General features: G+C 46.8%; 1 protein-coding gene across 2 annotated transcripts in view; it reads left to right on the top strand.

Moving 5' to 3' along the window:
* Positions 1–16,321, top strand: part of RBFOX2 (RNA binding fox-1 homolog 2) — a 172,707-nt gene extending 156,386 nt beyond the window's left edge. The window contains exons 11-15 of one of the 2 annotated variants that reach the window (XM_050894258.1): positions 6,856–6,898; positions 9,249–9,325; positions 11,804–11,892; positions 12,868–12,940; positions 14,105–16,321. In XM_050894258.1, coding sequence (XP_050750215.1) covers positions 6,856–6,898; positions 9,249–9,325; positions 11,804–11,892; positions 12,868–12,940; positions 14,105–14,159 — 337 coding nt within the window. In that variant the 3' untranslated portion in view covers positions 14,160–16,321. The remainder of the gene's footprint in view (positions 1–6,855; positions 6,899–9,248; positions 9,326–11,803; positions 11,893–12,867; positions 12,941–14,104) is intronic. The other variant, XM_050894266.1, reaches the window with a different exon arrangement.
* The last annotated feature ends 9,597 nt before the right edge of the window (positions 16,322–25,918 follow it).

Genomic DNA, 25,918 nt, shown 5'->3' with positions numbered 1-25,918 from the left:
CTGGCAATGTTTGTATTTAATTCACTGGAAGACTTTTAAATGAAACCTTTTGTCTGAACACATTGGCCTTCTGAACAGCGTGTTTCTGTTGGGTTTTCAGATCCACCTCTTTTTGCCGCTACTCCTAGTTCATGTTCTGTATCCTCTAACCATAGCCTCTGACCTGCAACTTGTCTGTCTGTTGCTCTAAGAATGACCCAGTCCAGTTTTATTAGGAAGTGCTGCACAGTGAAACAGAGAAGCAAAGCTGAGCTAAGTGCTGCTGTCTAGCAGAATATGAAATACTTGCACCGGGGAGGCGGGATGTGGTCTTCATCCCTGGGAGTAATGGCTGGAGCATTCCTAGCAAGAGGCTGTCACGAGTGGCACACTGGGAGGGACTCTAGGCTTGTCTTTGATATAAATCCAGCCTGAGTCCTGTATAAAAGGTTTATTTCCATTTGGAATATGGGCCAGGCTCCAATGATTATCCCTCCCAAATACTGTCTCATGACTGTGTTTACTTACATTACATTGAGTTTGTCTGACCCTGCTGACTGATTTCATGTCTTCATGGGCAGCATACTAGCCAATAAACATTTGCAGGGCAGCAGTAAATGACGCAGGTTCACAAATGGCCCAGAACTGTCTCTAGTCCCAAGCACTGGGATGTAATTAACTAATTCTGGTGTTTGTCATCATAGTCTGAATCTCTGCAAGATATTTTGTAGAGGGAATTTGATTCCTCATGGAATAATACAAAATGTGCTGTTCAGTTCCATGTTGCAGTAACCTGTGGCACAGCCACCGCTTCATGTGAGCACTGTTGACCTCCCTGGAGCCAGGGGCAGGCACACATTCTTGACACCTTACCCTGCATCAGTTGCTTTCTTCCTGGCCTGTGGAAAGATGACACCGTAAGATCACTCAGCAACACATAAGTGATCAAGACATAGTGAGTAATGTGAAAGTAGACGGTAAAGTAAGCTGCAGGTTAACTCAAACCTAGTAGAAGGAATTGGTTTTCACAAACCTCAGTGGTGTTTAAGTTACAAAACTTAATGGTATCACTGCATTTGAGAACTTAGCAGAATTCAAAAAATACAGAATGTAGATTAATAAAAGCTTATTGGAATTGCCATACTGGATCAGACCTGAGGGCCGTTCAGGTTAGAGTAAATTTTGACAGTGTCTAGTGCTAGATACTCCAGAGGAAGGTGCAAGAAGTCATATCGTTCTTAATAGTTTTAACTCTTATTTCAAGAACTCAAACTAGGATTTACTAATGCATATGTGGAATGTACATACTTACGTATGGATATGGATGTTTATCCAGGGAAGGCTATTCATACCTTAGAAAGCAATTGCTCAGACCACTGGAGAGGATGTTAGATAGTCACCTGAGCCTGACCTCAGAATACGAATGCAACCTTCAATTTATAACCAAGGCAGCATTCAGTAGAAGTAAGGAGACGTTATAATCTCCTATATATAGCATGAGTAAAACCTGTACTGGAATATTGCACTGATTTGTAGCAGCCATGCTTTCTAAACAAGAATGCTGACAAATTACACTTCAGACCAAAAGCTGTAAGAACTAAGTCAGTCTGAAAAAAACTTGCCTACTGTAAAACTCTGAAAACTAAATAAGCTTGATCAATTTTATTTCTCAAACTGTAAGTTAGGCATTGACTTGTTCATTGTCATTAAGTACCTATATGAAGAGTAGGCTTGCCCTAGTAAAGAATAATTTAGTCTAGGAGTGTAAATATGTAGAGGATTCACTGACTTGAAACCAAAAGTAGATAAAAGTCAGACTAGATAAAAGGCAGTAGGGAGCTTTGGGTGTTTGGAGTGGTTTTTTGGTTCCTTTTACAACAGAGTCAACTGTTGGTACACCTAAATGATATGATGGCTGCTTTACAAAACCAGCATATTTCTTTTTCTCGTGGGTGTGTTTTAGCTCAGCTAGTGGGCTTTTTGCAGATGCCACTGAGATTTGATGGGCTGCTGGGCTGCTTTATGCTTCTGGTCAGTCTGCATAACCAGAATGGTCTCTGTGGTTCTCAAATGAAGGAATTCTCTCAGGTTTTGCTAGCGTTAAGAATCACAAATATGGATATTCTAGCATATAAGTAAGCCTTGCTAGATTTCAGCCCTGGCAGTTGGTGTCAGTCAAGTCCTAAATGAAGGAGAGATGGAGGATGCACGTGTGCTTGGTTGTTTGGACCCAGGAAGTCTTACTCTTACCCGTTACTAGTGTTCCTTGCAGTTTTCTCTGGAGAGCTGATGCTAGCATCTCTTGCTGACAGGATTCTAAGTTACAGGAATAGTGGCCTGATCCAATGTGGTAATGCTGATATTCATCCAACTGATTGTGTTCGGAATAACTGTTAAAACTGCTAACCTGTGCATAAACCAACAGTCACTTCCTCTGTCATGCATTTGCCTTTCCTGCAGGAGCAGGTGGAGTATCACTGCTAAAACACTCCTGGTCCTAGATAGAGAACCCGGCAATGTAAGTCACTGCCCCAGGAGCCAAATTCTTTGTTATGTGGTTGTAAAAATTTAGCTTCAACAAACATGGTCTTATGGCCTGCTTCTCCCTGCTGAAGTGGCTCCCTTCTTCCTCTAACAAGGGTCTCTATCTTCATATCTGCTCCCAGCGCTCTTGGAGACCGTAGTAACTTTGTCCATTGGGAATGGAGTGTACTTTTCCTGGGGAAGACAGCAAGACTAAATCATTCAAGCAGTAGCTAACACTGCAACAGATTTTTTTTAATTTTATTTTATTTTTTAGTAATAGCATGCAGAATTTTGGCAAGATCTGCTGGGCTTTTTTTGTGTGTGCGTGCCTTACAATAGGTGGGTGTCTGAGGGTGGCAGGCTCTTCGCAGCATTTCACATTCCATCTGATGAGTAAAAAATTATAATCAAAAGAAAAGCTAGTGTTCCATACCTTCTTTTTCTTTAATGCTACTGGTAAGTCATGCACATCAGATCCATGAACATCACAGATGGTGGGGCTATGGCTTTTTAAAGCCTTGAGTGAGTTTGTGCGGAGCTATTCAGAGGACAAAGCAAGAGGAAATTCCTCAGTATGAAGCACACGCTGAACTCAAACGGGTGGGGGGCATCCCCTCTCTTCCTTCCTCATCCTTCCCCGACCCCTGTCCCCAAAGCAAGCTGCGTAGTCTTATGCTAGTGAATGCTCTGGTAAGAGTGGCTCTTTGGGAACCCCAAGCTCTGGTTTAACAGTTTTCCTGCTTGAAGTTCTGAGAGAAAGAAAACTATGGCTTAAAGCAGAAAAAGCACCATCCCATGGAAACCCTTCCAGTTGCTCCTCTCTGCTACGGAATAAGTTGTTACTACCAGGGACTCCCACTGCACCTTTCAATTCTCGGACCTTGGACCAGTCACCTAACCTTTTTAGCTCATTATCTCTGCTTGTGAAAGCAATGCATTGTGGGTATTTTTGGTTTTTTCTTTTTAATTACATTTCTCCGTGTTTACTTTGATCAGAGTTGATTGACTTGTTTTCCTGAGGTGTTGCATCGGTTCTTTAAGATGCTGAATAATAATACTTTGCATGCTTGTGTGATCAGCCAAATCTTATCGCATGTCTAATGTGCAGGGTAAAAGCAGGTGATGTATGGATGTCAGAAACAAAGTCATGCAGCCCTGTGAAGCTCGAAATACGTAATCATACATAACTCTCTGAAACGTGCTTCTGACATAGGTGACTCCAGCCCCTGTGGGATGCCTTCTGAGGGGCTCCTCAATTTCACAAGCCCACTCCATGAAGCCAATGTTTCCATGTGTTTAGAGGGTAACTAAAATCATTCCAGGAGAATAACCAGAGTGGAGGTTTCTAAACCCTTGTTTCTCTTCTTCAGGACATCAGATCTTTTTGAGTCTATTTTTATTGTACAAGATGGTGGTTCCCCTCCCTCTCTCCTTTGCATACTGTCTCCCCCTCTGCCCGCCCCTTCCCCCTTTGCATGCCCTGGAAGATGACTTGGAGCCGTCTAGCGTGCGTGCGCACACACATTCTCTTGCTGATTTGCTCCTGCCAAAAGCCCAGGTTGTGGATTCATACATCACCTGCCTGTGTAAAACGCATGTGCATGCTGCCGTCCTCAATAACCGGAATGTGTTTTCTGTTCTTTTGTTTTTTGTTTTTTGTTTTGTTTTTTTGTTTTGTTTTTGTGTGGATTTTCTGCAGTGTGGTTTACCAGGACGGATTTTACGGTGCTGACCTCTATGTAAGTACACACACCGGAGCCTTCTTGTCCCCAACCCCTGACAAGCCAGCCTTTTTTTTTTTTTTTTTTTTTCTTTTGGTTTGTTTGTTTGGTTTGGTTTGTTTTTTTAAAATATCATTTACTTTAATTTTCTTCTTCCTTGTGGATATATATATTTATATATTTAGGAATGCAAGCATGCTTCTCTGTCACTGCGCTTGCCCCTGGGTGCAAGACCTAAGCCTTTGGGTTTCCTGATCATTGCCAGGGTCAGTTTACTGGGTGTCCTGTCCCCCACATGCACACTGCTACTAATCAACCTGAGAGATGATTAGCGAATTAAAATTTCTCTCAACACTTCTCTCGTTTACATAATTTGGATATAAAAATAACAGGACTGGTTTAGCCTCAGACTTTCCCTTTCCTTCTCCCCCTCCGCCCTCCCCTTTCTCTCCCCTCTTGGGGCCCTTTCAGGTTTGATTTGTGCAGCCCACACTAAACTAAGCGAGCTGTATGTTTAAAAATGTTCATGTGCCACTGGGATGTGGAGATTATTCCTTTGGGGAAGATGCTGGGACTGATTAAAAATGAAGACCGAGATGCTAGAGTGAAAACTGACATCTCATTTTGCTGGTAGAAATGGTACCTAAATAGGCTAGGTTCTCTCACCTCTTTGGGGAATTGTAAAGTACAAATATGTGGAGATCTTCAGTTAGAAGAGTCAGCAGCCTCCTGTCTGGGAATTAGCTCTGATACCATGGGAGACTTTGTCCTGTCATTGTCTTTGTCCTACCCAGCCAGTCTGTATTGCAAATCTCCAGGGCATCTGTGTATACGTAGGTGGGTCGTGGATGGAGGGATTCTGACTCGCCAGTGAGAAAAATGGTTTCCTCTCCAATGGAGAGCTGTTGCAGAGCAGCTATGGTAGGAATATGCCTTTCAAAGCCAAAATGTTCAGGTCCGCTACTGCCATTGCAACTTGTGGCCTGCTTAGCTCTAGCAGAGTTCCTTTTCATGGTATTGTAGGTAATAGCTCTTTGGAGCTGGGGAAGTTTTGTATCGGGTAGTGGCACAGTTGTCGGCATGAGTTTTGCATCCCCGCTCCTTTGAAGGTGCTGCTCCTGACATTTTTAAAGAGGACCCTGGGGTTAGACTCAAGATAATGGATGGAATTAGCTTTTGGATTTTGTTGGCTTATTTGGAGGGTCAAGTCTTGTAAAGGTGCTTTTCCCAACACAGTTACAGCAGTTGGAAGACATGCTCTCTGAGCACAGAGATATTGAGTGCATTTCTTCATTCTTACATATACTGTCGTGTGCGCAGTCCTTTAAAAATTGATCTGCCTAGTCAAGTGTTCCTTTACAAAACTGTGTCAAGGACTACAGAGGGTTCTGGGTTTTCCCGCCTCGCTCCTAAAACACCAGCTTTACAGACCACTGACTTTGCTACAGCAAGTAAGCAAGCAAATGAGCAGTGCTTAGTGCCTCTTCCCTCAGAGTATGGCATATAAGAGGCTGTCATTTTGAAAGGGAAGACTGGCCGGGGTTACTCCCTATTTCTTTTGAGAAAGCTCTTTCAGAGTTTCCATTGCAGATGGGGAGGAGAGGCTTATTTAACATGTTTTAAGGACAGAGACTTCAGTAATGAAGAATCCCTGTAACCACTTGGTGCTGCAGTGCAGTAGCATGATGTAACACAAAAGCAAGCCCCCAAGTCAGGTTAGAACCATTAGGAGGACTTCTGATGACTTTGCTGTTGGTGGCTCTGGTCTCACTCTCAGAAAGCAGGATGATAGAAGAGGGGGCTCATCCAGCTAGATGGTGGTGCTTTTTCCTATGTTATTGCTGCCCAGAGTCCTCCGATGGAGCTCAGGAAAAAGTTACCATAATCCAAAGATGAAATTACACTTCCAAACAATTTGCTTGGCACAGGTGGAATGATTACAGTGTCCCTGTGCCCCACTGATTTGTCATGCCTTTCACTGCAGTGCTTCTGTCCCTCTGGTTGCTGTGAAAGGCTTGTCCAGATTCTGGAAGGGATGGCAGAGGGTATTTCAGTTAGGACTGGGGGGAAAGTTAAAATGAGGTTCCCTTAGGTCTTCTGAGTCCGTAGGGTTGCGTCAAGGAAGCGTGGAAAGGAGCTGAGCTGGCAGGGAGTGGTTAGTGGTAGGCAAGATGAAGGGGACGTGTCCCATGTTTGGGCTGCTTTTTCTGCATACATGTTATGCACCGATTTCTCATTTTCCTCCTCCTCCTCTTCCTCACTCCTTTTCTCTTTCCTGGGGCAACCATCCTGCTAGCCATTTCTTCTGTGAAGAAGGCATTCCATCTCTTGTTGGATGTGTCCCACTCTGGCAAGACACCTGAATTCATAAAACAACCTGCCCCAGGATGCAGAGGGCTTAATTTCAGATCATAAGAAAGGTTATCTTTCTTCTACAATGGGGGTCAATCTGGGCGGCGGGGGGGAACCCAAACAAACCCACCCGTGCGAAGACTGCTCCTGCCTGTGAAAAGCGTGCTTGCATCCACTGGAAAGAAAAGGCTGGTGAGCCCCACTGCGGGCTGTTTGTATGATTGTTTCTTTCCACAGCTGTGTTTTTTTGAACTGCTCTTCCTGTGTTCTGTTATAGAATAGTCTTACAGGAACCAATCATTAGCGCTAAAATACCTCAGGTAGGAGTGCCAGTGTGACCTGCCAACCGATCAGATTGTGGATTGCAGTGGAAAAAACTGAATTATACTAACCATTCCAGCACCACATTAGAGATGGGAACAGAGGCTTTTTTAGGGCAGCGCAGACTCACGTGTGATCCAAGCCCCCGCTGTAGCAGGGTGGCGTGTGTCCAGATTTCACACCGAGTGGCATTTTATTTAAAAAAAAAAAAAAATAATGTAAATTCAATGGAAGGGTTAACAAGGTCATGCTTGTCCCATTACCATGTAGAAGCACCTGCTGCAATGGACACCGTTGTCCTGTCACCTCTTAATTCATTCATGCTCATTCCTGGTGCACATATGCCACCCTTCTAATACAGAAATACTGGAAACAGTTGTAGCCCTTTCTGCTTCTTAACTTCTGTTATAGGGCAGTTTGGGGGTAGAGAAGACACATTTGAGATATGACAGTCCTAAAATTGGACTTGCTGCCTAAATCTGGCAGGTGGTCAAATGTATCTGACTGGTACCATGAGTTACACATTCCTCCAGGGGTATGGGAACGCTTGTGTCTTAGTGGCACAAAGGCTCCTTGTAGTAAAGAGGGCCAGCAACACACTGTGTGCGCCTGTCTAAGGCAGCAAGGGAAGAAGAAAGGGGAGGCTTATACCATAGGATACACTGACATAGTAAGCAGTAGGTTTGGATTTCCTCATGTTACCGTTGGATTGATCATCTAATAAGGACCTGAAGAGTGGAAGAGAAGATGGACTTATTTTGAGCTGAACTGTATAGTCTTAAAGTGCTCATTTATCTACATTAACATGCTCAGTAATTGGAATGCTGCTTTAGTTGGGATTGCAGCTTCCTGTATATGTTGTTTTGCCATGTTTGTGTTATTTCAGAGAATATATGACAATACTGAAAAAGCTATCATCTAATGTTAAAGAAGGAATTTTAAAAAAATACTTTCTTGCTTCGTTGATGAGCCAAGGATAACATCACAGAAGAGTCACTTTAAATTTGGGCTTTTGTGAATACCTGAGCAAATACAGTTGTTTGACAGTTGACATCTATAGGCTCAAGCACTACACGTTCACGTGGGGAAGGGGGTTTAGCACAGCCCCAGCAACACTGGCAGGATATCCAGTGAAAGAGAACTTGAATTAAGATAAGCAACATTTAGGATTGTGTTCACCTCTCACATGCTCCCCAGACAATCCAAAAGACTGTACCAGAAAGGACCAATCTTGATTTAGACAGTCCTTTTGGTTGTTACTTACTGCCCAGTAAAAATGCATAAGCCTTTTCCTTAGTTCCCCTATTTTCTTGTCGAGGCAGTGTTTAAACTGTCCCTTTGATAGAAGTGACTTAACATCTTCACAAGAAGCTCAGCCACACTCATTTCTTTTGAGATGAAGCTAAAGATTTTAAAAACTGAACCTAGATGAGTAAACCTGTCCCTGTGGAATCACTTCACTTAAATAGATGGAGTGGGAGTTTGCATGGCTGTCCTGGGTTTCAGGGACTATGCCACTTGATGGTGTCTTCTGTTGCAGTTTGTCTGTGGCACTGGAGGAGCGTGGTGCAGCTAGCAAGGGCCTTTTTTTTTTTTTCATTATTATTATTTTATTGGGAAACATGATTGTTCATGTTTGTTGAAGATGCTCTACTCTGTTATAGTTTGTATTTACTAGAGTACCTGGAGAGAGTGGCATCAGAAATCACTAGGGGTGGTAGGACCGTGTAGCTGAGGTTATGGATGAGCTCTGCATACCAGTTAAAGTTGTGTGTGAACAGGAATAGCAGGAGAAAATAACTGGTGCATTGGACAAGCTGAGCAGGGCTTTATACGCATTGATGGAATTATAGGTGGGTGCTGGGTTATGGAGAACAGGAGCATCAGCTGGGTGAGGCAACCTGCACAGTGTCTCCTTTGCTCTGTACTGGTCCCAGAGCTTCGTGAAAGCATTTACGAAATAACAAGTAATAGTCGCAACTTTCCTCCTCTTTCCTTCACCCTGTTTTGGTGTATTTGGACTTGCTGGCTAAATACATCCCTGTGTCAGAAATCCCCCAGCTGTCCACACTCATTGCTCCTATGACAGGAACGTACCATGGCCATTATAATCCCCATTTTTGGTTTTATTTGAAGTACACACAAGTAGAATTTGCGGACCGCTTTGAACTGAGCGGGTCTGCCCATGCGTGTGTACCTCTATCCTGTGACTTTTTTTTTTTTTTTTAAATTAACAGTAGCTTCAATTTTGCATCAGTGCATGGTTAAAAAGCAATACACATGTCAGCTATTTCTTAACTTCATTTCTCCAATGAATTATTTCTCCTGTTTTTTTTGTTTGTTGTGCAGTTGACTGAAGAAATGTTAACATCCCGCTCTAAATCTCTCAGTGGAGTCTCTGTTCCCTTCTCTGATATAACAGATGGGTTATTGCTTGTTATAATTATTAACATTGTGGTGTGGGACAGGGCTAGGGTGGGAGCCATTTCGGGAGGCGAGGGCGGGAGGCTGCGGGAGTCGTTAAGGTTGGAATGTTAACTCCAGTGGTGACTGACTGTTTCCGTAATAGCAGGTTGTTGTGGCTGCACGCTCTAGTACTTGAGGCTGTGTACTTCACTGAGCTTGTGGTAGAGCCTAGGGCGAACTGCTGTCCCAAGAGAATGCTGGGATGGATAGAACTAGCCAATATGAGTCTGAACGTGGTGACTTTGCTGGTTGTTCTAGCTCCAGATGTCAGCATGCTTAGTTTTTAATTTTGATTAATAAATGTTACGCCATTCCCCCTCCCACACCTGATTCCAACCCTTCTTTTCTTTTCTTCTTTTTTTTGTTTTGTTTTGGTTTGGTTTCGTTTTCCTTTACAAGAGACATGAGTTAAAAGAGAATTACATGATAACCCTTTTTGGTTTCAAACTGCATCTTGCTGTCATGTTCAGAGTATGTGCCAGGCACATTTGAAATGGCTTCTGATGTGAAATGTGGCTGGCAAGTGTGGGGCAGAGTGGGAATCTGGGTGCGCGCTGAAGCCGGCTGCCCTGCGGAGGGTAGTGCTGGACAAAAATGCCTCGTACACTGTGCCCAAGTGACAGACCCCATCAGCAGTTCAGGAAGCTGGTAAACTTAAGGGAATACCACAGTGACATTGGTGTGAAGTTTTGTCTTCATTTGGTGAGGTCGATGAAGGGTTGATTTGGATTAAGGCTGCACCTCATTCCTCTCGTCTCCGTCATGTTTTGGAGGTGGGAGTAATGGTGATACAATGATAGTATGCCAAAACCAAGCTAAACCTCCCCAAACCATCAATCCAAAATGCAGGGAAACAGCTAGATGAGATTAAAAGAGCAAAACTGTAACATGACATCTCTTTCAGGCAATGTGGTGGTGTTTCAGAAGTGTAGATTTGTGTTGCTCTTTCTTCTGTTAACTAGAAGACTGAAGAGGCTGTAAGTCCCTCTCCGCTGGAGTAGGAAATGGTCCCCAGGCGTGTTTTGGATAGCATGTTAGCCTTCATGGGGCTAACACAGGCCCCACAGAAGCAACCAAAATTAATTTAAAATCATTACTTCTAATTTAAAAGCTACCTAGCCTAAAACTGAGCACTGCTGAGCAAACACACAGTCCTGTAGTAGAGCTGATCTTGTACTCTTAGTTACATATACGCAAAAGATCTGTAGGGAAGAAGTGGTAGAGGTATGTTGAGCTGATTCTGGAGGTGAAGAGCATAAGTCTGCCTTCTGGTCCTTCAAACTCTGAAATGTCAATTGGAAAAAAAAAGAAAGAAGCCAGAAGCAATCTGGAATTTTCTGATGTTATTTATGGCTCGTGTTTCTAGCAAATCAAAGCCATGGTTCATTTACCATTGCCCCCCCCCAAGTTAATAAAAATGTGTTCAGAAGTGTACAATAAAGGAAGATCTAACCTGGGCTTCAGAGCCCTCTTTGCTGCCTGCCATGCAGCCTTTACCACTGGTCTGAAAGGTGCATGGCCTCCATCCTTCGTTACTGCAGGGTGTGCAGAGCTGCCTGGCTGAGCCAGGTCTTCCTCTGCCCTAAGAGCTCCTCGTGGGAGTTCCAGGAGAAGACTCGCAGGTCTTCCTCTGGGTCAGGATTCACATTTTGCCAACCCAGCTGTAAGTACGTTTTTAGTAACTACCTCTTATCAGTGTAAGCATTTTAAAGACCTTTACTACGGGTGTGTAGCATGGGCAGAAATGCAGCAGCAATACAGACTGTTCTGGCATAATTTCCCCCGACCTGTTTCCTTCTTACATGGAGGGAGGGGAGAATGGTCTGGTTGGTGTCAATGTCAGTTTCCTTGTTGCCAGCCCTGAGACCACCAGGGACTGTCTTCTCTGACCATCTTCTCCTGATTGCTTTTTGGCTTCTCTGGCTATTGATACTTTTATGCATCTGAACCAAATGAAATTCTAGCCTTTTGAGTTTCCCAGGCTTAAAAAAGAGATAGAGGGGGAAAAAAGCAGGAATTTCTCTGAATGGTCCCCTTTCTAAAATACACGCTTCACAGAAATTGTCCACCTGTGATTTCCCCAGTGTAAGAGGAAGGGGACATAAAAATTACGTTGCATGCAAGATTTCAGCTCTCTTCTGGTTTTCAGTTCCTCCATGCCAAATTTAATTTCCTGCAGGGATATAACCATGCTCAAGCTTGCTTTAGTTTATTCCTTCTGCTAAACAGGATGATGGAAGAGTCTCCTTGGTCCTTCTGAGGAAAGGAATATACATGAGTTAATGGGCGATGCTTGCGATAGACATGACATGGGAGCTGATGCAGTTTGAAACGCTTCCTCTCCTTGTGATGTGTGTGACCTTTTTTTTAATTTTATTTTTTTATGCTCTACGTGGGTGGACAGGTATCTGTAAAGTCAGTTCTCTTCTCTCCTGCAGGGTGGATATGCAGCCTACAGATATGCACAGCCTGCTACTGCAACAGCAGCCACAGCTGCTGCAGCCGCTGCAGCAGCTTACAGCGATGGGTATGTAAGGGGGAGGTGTCCATGGGGGCTAGCTTGCTGTGCTCAGGGATTCAAGGAGCATTGATCCATTACAGTACTTCTACTTTCCCTGTTTCTTTGTCTTACTTGCACTCACACACACACACATGCATGCACAACCCAACATGAAAGATTTGAATGCACGGTTTGTGTCTCTGCTCCCGGGCAGTATTGCTCTCCGGTGTATGTGAGCTGGCACAAATCCTGGCCTCTTGCCTATCCTTGTGATTCTCTGCAAAAAGGAGGCAGTGTGGTTATGGCCTCAGTGTCAAAAGACCTGACTTGCCTTGCCAGCTCCTTGCTCTGTGACTCTGGGCAGGTTGTTTAATCACTGGGTGCATTTCTCTCCCCATCCATAAAGTAAAAATTGCTTAGCTCATACAGTACTCTAGGATGCTTTAACATGCAGCTCTGTATAGATACAAAGGATTATCACCATCAGAGTGCTTGCCTTAAGATTTTTCATCTCCTGTGCAGTGAGGCCGTGTTTTAATCCTAGCGCATGCGAGACCATTAAAGTTTATACTCCCTTCTCATTCTGGAGAATCCCTTACTGCTTTCCATTTAGCAGCTGTTACCATGCCAGTAGCGCTAGCACCAGCAGTTACTCTCCTCCCAAATCGCATCACGCGAGGTAAGGGATGCACTAGCTGTCATTTCAAAGGTGCTGAGCTCTTTCTACAGGTCGAGCTCATGGCTTCTGCCACATTCCTCCTTGCAGGCCGTTCTCTCGCCCATCTCATACAATGCATGGCAGCATGCCCATAGGATCTCTTCGAAGAGGGGCTGCCTGTGTGCATGTGTGTGCATGTACACATACATGTGTGTAGAAGGGCATGCTGCTTCTTCCATTGCCTGTGGTCAGACAGCTGTTTCTCTGCCCCTCCAAAGTGACTAGTTTTTTTTCTTTTCTTTTTTTTTTTTTCCTCTTTTTATATCTTTTCTCCCTCTCTTCAGTTATGGCAGGGTGTACACAGCAGATCCTTACCATGCCCTTGCCCCTGCCGCTAGCTACGGAGTTGGCGCTGTGGTAAGTGGGATTTTCTTTCTTGTGCTGTTTCTCATTTCCAGCATGGGGAACAGCTGTTCACTGGGTATTAAGTAATGAAAATTCACTCAGAAAAACTTTTTTATTTAAGGAGGAGGTCCTTAGCTACAGTGCTGGGTTCCCGGTTGTTCTGCATTCATATGTTTGCGTGTGTGCACTAGGAAAGGAGCCAGGTTGTAGGAGACCATTGCAAGACTTGGTCTTGCACATCACGTAGTACAAAGGAGATGGTAGAAGAATGACCAGAAATGCTAGGAGCCAGAACATGGTTGGTGAATCAGTAGAACTGTATCAAGGTGATATATAGAGCAAAAATCAGCAATAGTTAGAGATGCAAGGCACCCTTTCTTGCCATTTTCATTAACTTTAAAGGCTCATGTTGCATGTTGAGAAATCTGTTCTAGGAAGCAAGGGAATAAGTTGTTCTTGTGACATCTTGCAGCAAAGCTGCTCCACTTGGTTCCCTCTTCCACTAGTGGAAGGATGCGGTGTCCTGCCTGCCAGCAGTAGTTACGCAAGGGCAGGAATGAGGTATACTGGCATCGGAGGGGAGCGGAGCAGCTTACTGAAAACACATGCTTGCCCATCTGCTAGCCAGCGCAGTATCTGTGTTGTTGCAAAGGCTGGAATACAAATGTGTTCAGAGAAAAAGACACCTAAATATAGATATCTGCAGTGTAGCATCTCCGTTTGAGCCTCAGCTCATCACGTGGATTCTCTTTAGGGTCGATGAAGGAAAAGCAGGTACTTCTAGGATACCAGGTCATCGTGTCTATTTTAGACCTTTACCTTAAGGTGAGGTGAAGAGCATCCTGGAAGTCCTGGTCTCTGCTATCTATAAAGACAGCCTAGACAACTGGCTCAGAGATTAGGACTCATGAGTCCCCTCCCTGGTACTGAACTCCCTTCGACTAAGACTTGCCAAACTTCACCTCCGGCTGGCTGGCCATGAGCATGTCCTCCTGAGCCATGTCTTTGATTTTGCAGGCAAGGTTCTCCTCTCTTGCTTCTTAGAGGTGCTGATGGTGGCGGGTCAGTGCCAGGACATATTCGTTAGTCCTTCTGAGAGCGTTTGGGTGCTGTCCTGAGTATTTCTTCATGGTTCTCCTCCTAACGACCTCTTCTTCTCTCATTTAATTTCTACAGGCGAGTTTATACCGAGGTGGCTACAGCCGATTTGCCCCCTACTGAAGTGACGTGAGCCCCCTGCAAGTGGGACAGCCCCCCCAGTTCATGAGGCCTGGCTATTGCAATATTTACTAGTAGAGGAACTCTATAGCAAGACGAGGAGGAAAAACAAAAAAAACAAAAGAGAAAATACTTTTTTATACCTCACTATGTTCTTTGAATATGTATTTTTTTTTTCCTTTAAATTTCTGCCTTTAATTCTTTTGTTCCAAAGATTGTGCATTTTTTTTGTTTTTGTTTTCGTTTTTGGGATTTTTTTAACTGTGGTAAAAATAATGCATTTCCGTGTCTGTATGTTGGTGCATAGCTTATCCTACCAATCACGGAAAAGGCGATTAGCGATATGGAAAGCTGTTAGAAACTGGTATCATGCAATTAATCAGGAACACGCAGACAGAGTTACTTCCCTGGGTCTGGTGCTTGGTGCCTGTAAGACAGGAGGACGTGAGGGAGAAGTCTCCACCTGCCGTGTTTCTGGTCTGCAGAAGGAAGCACTCTTTGACTATGGCTGGGACCTAAATGCTGGTGGGAAATAGTCATTTACATTTTGAAATGGGGGAAATGCAGAGACTTTCCTCATTTTTGTCACCATCTGACGCGCACAGGTTTGGGACAGTTTCAGCAGTGTCAGGATTTTAGACTTGGCAAGAGAAGATTTCCTCAACCTGCCCAAAGACTTTGGCTGTGATCTGCTGTATGGGGGACAAGACTTTGAAAGGAGTTTTTGATGAGGATGATCTTCCCTCCCCACACAACTTATTCTAGCTGATTGTTGTCCATTGCTGGTGGCTGTAATTATCTTAGTTTTCCTTCCTCCTTTTCAAGATCTTTCTCCCTCGCTGTCCCTTTCCTCCCCTTCTTACCTCGAGGAGTGACAGATGCAATGCAGCATCACACAGAGTACCTGTTGCGGACAGCAAGCGCTTAAATTTGCGGAGGTGAAGCGCGTGCAGCCTTGCAGAGGAAGAAAGCTAGCAGAAGAACCGTGCATCCGTGCTGTGCTCAGGCGCTCTGAGGTCCAGCGTGCAAGGTCTCTCCTCCTGTTCATCCTGAGCTGCTTAGGTGCTTCTGCAAGTAATCTGTTTCAAATAAGATGAGTGCGGAAAAACAAGTCATGTATAAGCTGCTTGAGGCGAGGGGCAAGCACGTGGGTTTGTGTGGGGGAAGAGGGTCTTTTATATCTAAACAAGATCCTGAAGTAGTTTTGTAGTTTAAGGGGAGGCAGAAGCAGTTTGTGCAAGCTCTGAATTCATAGGAACTTCCCACCATGAGCTATTTCAGGCCCTTACATAGTTGCATTGGAGCCCCTGGGTCTGTTTTGCCCAGCCTTGCATAGAAAGTTGTGCACCTGGTCTGCTGAGTCCGTATAGACACTACATATTAGAAGATTTGGAAGCAGAGAGACTATTTATGGGAGGGCTCCACAACTCCCAAGACTATCTCCCTTCTGCTCTCACATACGGTGATTTCGCTGTGTTTCAAAGTCAGCATTTTTAAATGACTCTGAGCTGTGCTGTGATGGGGAGTTGCTGCTTTCCAGACCTCCCCGCTCAGCTGCTGGCTCCTAGAGCGCTCCCAGTAACCCCAGTGATCAGAGGCAGGGTCTCTAACCACATGGTAGAGAAATGCAGAAGCGCAGTTTTATTAGGCTGCCTCAACTCCCTTGATTGGTACTGGAGTGAGCTCACCGCCCCCAGAAGGGCTGCTTGGAGCGTGGGTTTGTTGGTGGGGCCTCTCCAACTTCTGTTGTACACTTGCTTCTCCATCCACCGCTGATACCAGAATAGGAAAACCTCCTGCATTTAACACTAAGCAATGTCAACAAGCAGAGCTCCTGGGGAGGTGTCCTGGCCCAGCCACGCACAACCACACATTTTGTTTTGCTCTTCCCCAGGGATACACGTAGCCTCTCTGCGTGCAGCAGAGAGGAAGCACCTCAAATGAGAAGGATGGGGAAGCCATTAGTTAAGCTAGAGACCCTGAAGCTATTGATTCTCTGGAGGAATAGCTAGATAAAAGGGACACCAAACTGCCAGCCTGTTGGCCACTTTTTATTTTTTTTTCCTGGTTTTATTGTTGGTTTTTAACTTTTTTTTTTCCAAGCCAAAGTTTGGTTTGTTGCTGTTATGACAATTTTTTTGTTGTTTGTATATAAATATTTTAGTTAGCTTGAAAATGGGGAGGGGGGAACAGGGTGTTGGGGCTTTCACAAAATCTAGGAAATGAGGGGGACTTGGGGTGTTTGGGAGCTTCTACTGCCTGAATTGGGGTAGGGGAGGGAGGGCTTATGGTAGAAATAGTCATATTCAAGGGGAGCCCTTTCCACCACAGGGCAGCCAGGGGACTTCTGGAGCTGAGATGCAGCAAAAGCCTCTACTGGACTTGCTCTACCCACCTGTGGGCAGAGGGGCTGTGAGTGAGGCCGTCCCTTCCCTTTCCCGCAGGCAGTTCCTCATGCAGCAGGTCTGCAGGCTGCGAGCGAGAGGAGCGCAGCTTGCAGAGCCCGGCAGGGGTAGCTGCTGCCCATCTGCCCCTTTCCTACGTTTCAGTTCAGCTGGTTCTGACTGCAGCTCCTGAAAAGCTGAGTTCTCCCTCCCCAAGTGCCCTCCCTGGCCCTGGCAGTGCCGCCTGCAATCCCCCCCCTGCCACTTGGCCTCTCTGGGAGTAGAGAGGCCAGCCCCATTTCTGCCTCCGAGCAGAGTCTATGCATGGCAGCTTCAGCCCACCCGAGTATATTAGTGGTGTGAGGGGTTTAGTGCAGAAGCGCCCAACCTTTGCGGGGCCATGGTCCCCTGCTGTATGATCTCTGAGTAATACCTGCTCTAGGCCATCCAGCCTGATTCCTCCTGTATCCGAGCCCGACCTGCTCCGGTCGCTCCCTGCCAGGCTCCTCCGGTGCATTAACCAGCCGGTGTCTCCTCGACTCCGTAGTTAATGCTGCAAGATCCCCGCTGAGGCAGCTCGCTGATAGCCTGGCTTACTGCTTTCAGCAGTGAGCTGCAGAGGGGATGCTGGGATGCTTGCACGGCTTGGGGCTGGAGGTAGCTCCCTGGTTCCAGGTCTCCGGAGCACCAGACCTCCCAAAAACTTGCACGCCAGCTGGAATTTTGCAGCGAGGTTTCTCGAGTGAGTGTTGTGCCGTGGTGGGAGAGCTCTTCAGCCTTTCTTCCCTCTTGGCAAACAACAGCTCTGGTTTCACTCAGATGTGTTATGAACTGGCTTGAGATGCATTCAGAGTAGCCAAGCCGTGGCTATATCCATTTTCTGACGAAGTGAGGACAAAGCCTATATCTCCCTATGCAAAATGAATTACACTTAATGAATTAAACTGGGCTCTGGCTTATTTGACCAATGGCAGCTAGTGCTTGTCCCCGAGATGGGTCTGCAGTCACAGGTCCCTCGCAAAGCAGGGCTTGGCTTTCTGAGGGAAACCGCACAGGCAGCCTGGCAAATAGCTTGCTGTTTGTCACCTTCTAGTCTGGTGGCATCCGGGATTCCTCTTGATGTAGAGGAAAAGATGTTTCTTTAAGTGTTGCTGTTTGTACTGTCTTGCAATACGTCTGGCCAGCACATGATATTATACTGATAAAATTTTGGATTGAAGCGTTGATTTATTTAATGTGCTGGTCTATCTTTCCTTGTGGGTACAGTTGTGCTGGTACAAAGATGACGTCTACTGGTATAGCATATTCTCTACTGGGAATAAGTTACATTGATGCCCAGCATGTTAACAAACTGTTGTCACTGTCCCCGTGCTAGGGAGGCTGCACTGTTGTAGGTGGGTTAGCTTTTCTAAGAAAAGCCATGACAGGGACCTGGAGACAACGGGGAGCTCAGTATGAGCCTGCTATAGCCAGCTTTTCCCAGGTTAAGCAATTATGTGGATCCTGTGTCATGAGTTCAGATAGACAAAGCCATGTTTTAAAATAGCTGTGGCTTGGCTGTTTCAGTGCCCGAGAGAGAGCAGACTTGCCCAGCGAGAAAGAGCGTTAGCTCCAGAGTCAGAGACCTGTGTTTTGGGCAGGGCTCTGTCAGTGACCCTCAAGGGTCATCGTGGAGCAGTCGTGTTGCTACTCTAGACTTCGCTTTCCCCATCCCTAAAGTGAAGTGAAAGTTTATCCCCTGTTCTCACCCATTTTGAGATCTGTGGATGTGAAGTGCACAGCAAGGGCTGAGGAGGGTTTTCTGAATAGCTGGCTCGAGTGCTAGTTGTGAAACGGTTAATGAAACCATTTCCTTGCCCGAAAAGAGATGCTGCTGGGGTTTCAGTTCCAGCACCCAGAGCTTCGGCAGCGGGGAATACAAAGCAGAGCCTCCCAGTTCCTACCCACGTTTTTCCCCAACCCGTCCCTATCTGTATCTTCCCACCCCGGCCCCGAAGAAGGAGGCAAGTGGAGAACAGGTTTGGGGAGCACTTAAGAATTCAATAAAGGGAAATCCAAACAACAGCTCTGGGGAGCGCTTTTGCTGAGTCTAGCTCCAAAGGGAAAGCACGTGGGCAGCGTGGCAGACGGCCTGCTGCCTGTGATCCTCCAGCCTGGCAGGGTTGGGGGAATGCTGTCCTTGGTGCAGAGGGGTGATTCTTAAAGTGTGTTACCTGTTTGCACTGTTTTAAAATAGGAGGGGGGGGGGAAACCCAACCTAGTGAACAAGATGAACATCCAATGTAAACTTCTTTGTGTTTTTATTTTGTCATGCTCTTGGAAAATGTCAAACATTTTGTAGTATACACCAGTGAGACTTGATTCTTTGTTGCATAAAACACTATTTTTGGTGATGTTAATGTCTGAAAAGCCCCTTCCCTCCACCCCCACCTTACTGATTGCCCTCTCCGCCCTCCAACCCCGGTAAACTTCTCTAGTACAATGAAAACTCCAGTCAACAAGGCAAGCAGGAGTCTGATAGCCAGAGCATGAAATGGGGCCCTTTTCAAGTAGGCTCTGGGGTTTCTCCCCGGTACGCTTTGCTCTAGCCAGGAGTTGGCAGGATAGCCCCCGTCCCTCTGCAGCACGTGCATCGATGGCAGCCTAAATGGGACTTGGGGAGTCCAAGTCCCGTCTCCGTTGCCACTGCTAACCCTGGAAGGCAACTTCTTGCTGGTGGTTGAAAGCACTGCTAGTGGTTGTCCTCTCTGGGTAGCAGGCTGCAGCTGGTCCAGGCTTGTGCAGGAGACAAGCTTCCCACGCTGCCTCTCGACTCGTGGTAGAGCAAGAACACATCAGCCAAAAATCTTGCCTGATTTTGCCAGGAGATTGCTGGTGTCTAAAGCCGTCCACCCGAATATTCATTTGGCTGGCAGTCAGAAAAATGCCGGTTAATCTTAGGAATGGTTTTTCTTTTTTCTTTTTTTTTTCTTTTTTTTTTTTTTTTTTTTGTTCTGAAGTGGGTCAATAAATCTCTTGCCAGATTCCCAGTTCTCTGCTGGTGGAGGGGCTTGTTGCTTCCCCGAGGAGTGAATTCCTTACAGAAATCGGGCCTCCCACATCAGTAGTCTCAGTTTTGGTCATGTTTTTCTATTTTTTTTTCTGTTCACAGTATTTTGTGTGTGTGTGCGTGTTGTAGTTTTGGCAGCTTGATTTGGCTGCATTATCAAGTGACGAAATAATCCTCTTTTACCCCAGGGGATATGATTTGGTTTTGGGTTTTTTCTTTTCTTTTCTTTTCCTTTTTTTTTTTTTTTAAATATATGATAAATCCTGCTTGTAAATAGCTGGAGCTAAAACCTGGGGCTGATAGCAAATGAGAACCAGGGCTGTAGAGTGATACGGAGCTGGTGGAGTATTTTACTGACCTCACAGGCTGATCTACTTGAGACTTGGAGATTTTCAGTGCAAGGCTGAGATGCCGCAGCACCTCCAATGGCAGCGACGGACTTGCCCCTTCACGCGGTCTCCCCAGCACCTCCCATTGCCAGGTACCGCTGGGGAACAGGACGTGTCCTGAGTGGGACGCGTTCCCTTCCCCTGGATCATTTCCTAGGACGCCCGAGCCGCTTGCCCAGGGTCCCATTTCCCTGCTGACTCTGGAGAAGCAGTATCTGCATCCCAGGGCTTTGTGACAGCCTCTAACTTCCCGCCCTCCCTCGTTAAGTATCATATTGTATAGTAGCTTTCAGACCATACAGTATTCATTGGGTTATTCCTATTATTATCAAGTAGCTGGAATTGTGAAGGTCGGAGTAGTTAGATCTTTAGCTTTTATTCCTTTTTTTTGTATTACTATCCATGTGTATAAATTATTGATCATGTTGCTGGCTTTTATAAACTCTAAGCAAGGGGGGAAACCCTTCCTAACCCTTTGCAAATGGTAATGAAGCACTGTTTTTAAATAAAAGAGAGAAACACCAGTCTGCTGGCTCCTGTGTGTTGTCTGTTTTTTGGTGCATCTGGATGAATTTCGCTGGTGCATCTCCCTGGCAGGTATAACGCAAAGAAGGGAAGCTGGTTTGAAGAACGAGCTGAGAGATGGGATCTTCTTAACAGTGATAAAGGGCGAAGCCTTGGCAAGTCACGTTGGCAAAATCCCAGCCCTGTCTGTTCATACACCAAGCTCTCCGTAACCCCGTGCCTTTCCCTGCCTTTCTTTCCCATTGCTGCTTATTAGCAGAAAAGGGCCATTTGGTATTTGATAAGGAGCCTTTTTTTCCTCTCCGAGGCTAATCTGTGTTTGAACCTGTTAGTATGGAAGGAGAGACAAACATTTCAAATTACAGTATCAGCATTTTCTTTAATGTCTGTGTAGGCAACCTCACGCTGTCTGTGTTAGCACAGGTTTAATAGTTAACACACACAACTGGAAGCCGGTGTTCCTGTGCTCGGCATAAATTTCCTCTGGGAGTTTGGACATGTCTTTTAATCGCTGCTCCTGTTGTCCTGCCTATAAAAGGAGTATCGCTGCAGACAAGCAGAAATTCATTCATATTCTACAAAGCGCTTGGAGATCCTCAAGTGAAGGATGTCATGCAAATACATATCCATATAATCAGATGCCTTCTCCGCTGAAATGATCCTAAAAATAACAAATAATAAATTCCTGTGGCAAATTTGCAAGTAATTATGGAAACTGATAACAGCAAAACGAAATACGCCTAGTACAGTTGAGGCTGGTGCAGGATTTTATTGCTTTTGGAAATGCAACGTGCCAGGAACAAAAGGGTGGGATAAGGTGCGTCCCCGGGTGGTAGGATTGTCGATAATGATGCAGGAAGGCACGCGAGCTCCTTAAGCATTCCTTCCCGGTATTTACCAAGGAGCTGCAATGTGTTCCTGTCAGATGATCCTCATTTCATTCTAACAATAACTCAAGAGGATGTTCAACAGTAACTGCTAAAATTAGATGCCTGGAAATCAGGGCTGAATAATTGTTGTGGAAGAGCTGGTTAAGGGATTCTGCATCGGTGAGGCTGGGAGAGGTCTTGAAACGAAGCTCTGCTGCACTGGGAGAAAGGTAATGCAGAGGCATGCTTTGAAAGTGAAGCAATGGTGCTCTAGGTTTTCCAGCCTACCTTCATTTCAAGGCAAAGCCATAAAATGGCTGATCCTGGAATTCACTAATAAGTCATTAGAAGTGTTGCAATACTATTGCATTGCTCAACGTGGGTTTATCAAAAGTAGAGCTTGTCAAAGGAAGCGGATACGGGTTCTTTGAATGCACTGCAGATTGGCTAAGGAAACGAACACTGCTGATGTACTAAATTCCCTTTCTATAAGTTGTAAATAATTATAAATAATAGACAAATCACCTGAGTCACAGCTGATCGCAAGCCACAGTGCCCATTTCAGCGTGTGTAGGTAGCATCCACTGAAAGTGAGGGTACCACTGTCACGTCAGGAGGTAGCTTGGGAGAGGGTTTAGTAACAACCTGGATGTGGGCTCCAGGCCATGGGGCTTGGTGCCAGCCCAAGGTCCACCAACGTGGTTGCTGAGCAAGAATCCCTGTGCCGCGCGGCTGTGTTTGGCAGCTGCGTGGTGGGGGTTTAGTCAATAAATGGTAACATTTGCTGGAAAGCGTTTGGATCATATTGAAATGATTCATGAATTCAAATTGAATTTGCAGAAGAGCTCAAGGGTGAGGTTAGTGTGACTGCTAAGGCTGTGTCTTAGTCTGGCACTGGCAAGCTGCATCAGGAGATCTGAGCCTGAAAGCCCAGGAAGAAGCCCTGATCCCTGCGCCAGTGGCAAAGCTGACCTGTTCTCGGGATTTTGCTGCTGGCCTGCTATTGACTGTACTGGCTCAGGGATGGCAGCCTGAGCATCCCTCTGATAGGAGAGCTTAGCGGCTGGTGTGGGAGGGAGAGTTATTTGCATGCTTCCTTTCTGTCTTTATAGAGAAAATTACAAAGTCGTAGAATAATTCGGGTTGGAAGAGACCTGTGGAGGTCATCTAGTCCCATGTCTCGCTCAAGGGTCAGTCAAGTTCATGTAACTGTAGCATTTTCAGCACAAGCTTGGAGGTGAAATTGCATTCTGGAGTGCCAACAACTTCATCACGTCCTGGAAGGTGAGAGGTGACCCATGGCCTCCTGTGCTTGCCCGCGGCCCTGTTTCCTTCCCTGCACAGGCTGGCGTTGGTTGTCACTTGCGGCTGTTGCACTGGGGCATGGAGAAGAAAAACTGTAACGCACTTAACTTTGATTCAGACAAGATGTAATTTTTGTGGTTGCTCTCAGTTTGCCTGAAGCGTGATCATTTCTGGCATGGAATGTCCGGCGCTGGCTCCTGCGGCTCCAGATGAGCTGGGAGCAGTTCAGCGAAGAGCTTCCAGCGTGGTTCAAGGGCTGGAGCTGGGGGCGGGGGAGAGAGGGGAAACAGGGAAACAACTGCAAGAGCTCATCTGTTTATTTGTCAAGAAGGACAATTAATTGCTTTCTAGAAGCACCTTGCAAGGAACAAAGATCTGACTTGTCTAGGTCTTTCCTATCAATCAGTGTTGTAACACGCCCCGGCGCTTGGGAGGTGAAGCCAGACAACTCGCCTTACCTGTGGGTTAAGGGACTTGCTGCAATTAGTTATTTCTGAAACATTTCTAAATGTCAAATCCTAATCCAGGAGCTTCCAGTGACTCGTGCTGGCCAGCCCTATTACTAACCTCATTGGGGATGAACTGTCTACTGTCCTGGGTGCTCTCTGTTCACCCTGGGCTTGCACTGACCCTTCAGCGACAGCCCAAACCTGTGACCCTTGGGTGCTGCTCCTCTTCCCTCTGCTGGCTGATGGAGACAGCCCCACAAACCAAGTCCTCATCCACGGGGGGGCCAGCCCGAGTGTGCTGCGACCAGCATGCCCTCATGCCTTCTCCTGCAGCAGAGGTGAAGGCTCCTGGCTTGTGTGAGCCCTATGACCGGGGAAGCAAAGAGGGTACCAGAGTCGAAACTGGAGGATTTTTGTTTCTGGGAAGAGGCAGTTGTCTTCTGCAGGTCTCTGAAGGTGGAGCAGGGACTGGCTCCTGAGGTGCAGTGGCCACCAGCCCATGACCAGACTCTAGGAGTCAGCCTTCTCGCTTGGAGAAGCCTCACCGTGTTTGGCTCCTTTCCCGCTGCAGCATGCCGATGCCCGCAGCCCCTGTGTGCGCCGGGGAGGGGATGCACAGAGCCGGCACCGGGAGCAGCTGTCCCAGTTTGCGGAAACTTTCTTGCCTTTTTAAGGACATGCTGAGTGCTGTGCTCTAACTTTAGCACAAAGGTATGGTTGACTTGGCTTCTTTTATTAATGGGTGGGTATAAATATATCTGCTCTCGGTGCCTGTCTTTTTCTTCCATGTGTAAACATTGAGCTCTGTCCCAGCTCCTTTTGATGATAAATCCCTCATCTTTTGAATCACAAATCACCTTTTTGTGTGTCAGGAGGAAGCGTCAAAGCCCAAAGTCACTTTATTTTTTATAGCACCAGCGCTCTCCAGCTGAACTCCACTCAGAAATCACCAATTTCACGGAGCTCTGCAACAACAGCACATCTGGCGTGTTTACAGTTTTATTGAAATAGCCTTTGTGCTCATCTGGAGCCCTCCTGCTGCAGAGCGCTGCAGTCCTCTCTTCTTTTTGCAAGGATGTCGCCCGTCCTCCCCTTTCCCTGGGAAACCTCGCCTTGTGTTCGAAACACCGGGGCTTTTCTTTTTTGGTCAGTGCACCCCATTTCTGCTGCCTCTGCTCCAAGAGAAGCTGCTCTCCAGAAATAGCTCCTGCTTTTGGCCGAGCGCAGCTCGCGTGGGCGAGTCGCCGCTGGCTGTCCCCGTGCTTTCGCGGAGCACAGAAGCAGGTCTCCCAGTGAAGGGCGGCTGCAGAGGCCGGTGCCCTGAGCGCGGGAGGCTGGGGAGGGCTTTCTGCTCACCCCGGCGTGAACGTGGGCAGGCACCAGGGTGAGCTGCCTGCTCCGCCGTCCCACTTGGCTGCGGGGCTTGGGGGGTGAGAAGGGAAAAGGAAAAACCGGCACCATCCCACGCAAAGCTTTGCGCAGGTGGTAGGAAGCTTCATGCTTGCATTGTGGGGAGCTGAACAAAAAGTTCAGGGGGGGAAATGAAAAGTTCAGGGTTGGGGAAAAGCCAGTGGCTGCTGGGCTTGCACGCTTGCCTTGGGAGGTGAGGGCTGAGCTGGCTGCAGTGCTGTGACCTGGGGATAACACTCTTATTTCTCCTCTGCAGACCAGCAATGGGGTTCATGGTGCGGGAGCGGATCTGACCCACCCTCACTCGCCGTTAACACCATGGCGTGACTGGCACTAAGCTGAGAGCTGGTGCAGCCAGAGGTCCGGAGACATGAGTCTAACACGCTCCTCAGGGTCACGCTGGGTGACACTCAGCCCTGAAGCAATGGAGATGACAGCTAGGGGTGAAGCTGACTCATCCCTGGTTGAGATCCAGGCCCTGCTGCGGTTGAGGAGGCCACGCAGAGCCCGGCTCTGCAATTCGGGTCACTTGAGTGGCTGTGCAAAATATCTGTTCAGCCCTGGGCTCTCAAATAGCTTTGACTTGAAAGGAGCAAATACCTGGACTAACCACAGGGTTGAGTGAAACATGCCATTCCCACAGGCTTGTTAGTGACATTAAATACCTCTTGCAATATGGAGTCGGGACCTGTCAACACCAGCACGAGTAAGTACCAGGGGCCTTTCTGCTGAGCGGCATGAATGCCAGCAAGTCGCCGGTCCCCGCTGTTATCAGTGAGTTGTGGGGCACAGTGAAACACTTCCTTGCTGTCAGCCAGTGTCCTCGCACCAAAACTAGGCAAAAACCTCGTGCGTAGAGCTAAGGGAGCTTGCTCCGGTTGTCCCCCTGGGGAACAGCTTGCGGGAGGCGGCTGTAAGGCAGCCCTAGCACCAAGGAGGATCATAAATAACCCCGGGGATGGGATGCCAGATTTCCTGGTGTTGCTCTGGCCGAGCCTGGAGCCTTCAAGCTCTCAAGCACGTTGCGTTTTGCTGAGGAACGGTGCCCTCAAAACAAAAAAAACGAGGCTGAAGCCAGATTTCACTCCAGGGGATGTATATGTTTGTGCCCAGCTGGAGCTGCTCAGGTTGTGGGAGCGGTGACCGTCCGATGGCTCCCAGCAATGGCCCGGGGTGCTCAGAGCCACGCCAGCCCCCCGGGAGATGCCTCAGGTGGGACATCCTGGCACCTGCAGAAAACCCGCTGTGACTTGCAGGCCAGGTATGACCCAGTGCTGCGGCAGGGAACTAGGGAGATTTTCTCTCTGTAGTGGTGAATCACCACTTGGCGTGCAGGGAGCTTCGTTCACCATTTTTCTTTGCCCACGTTTAAATGTTTCTCATTTTGGGGGA

Source organism: Gymnogyps californianus, chromosome 1, assembly GCF_018139145.2.
Source record: "Gymnogyps californianus isolate 813 chromosome 1, ASM1813914v2, whole genome shotgun sequence".
Taxonomy (NCBI): Eukaryota; Metazoa; Chordata; class Aves; order Accipitriformes; family Cathartidae; genus Gymnogyps; species Gymnogyps californianus.
The sequence above is the reverse complement of the archived record's forward strand: the minus strand, read 5'-3'. Positions and strand labels throughout refer to the sequence as shown.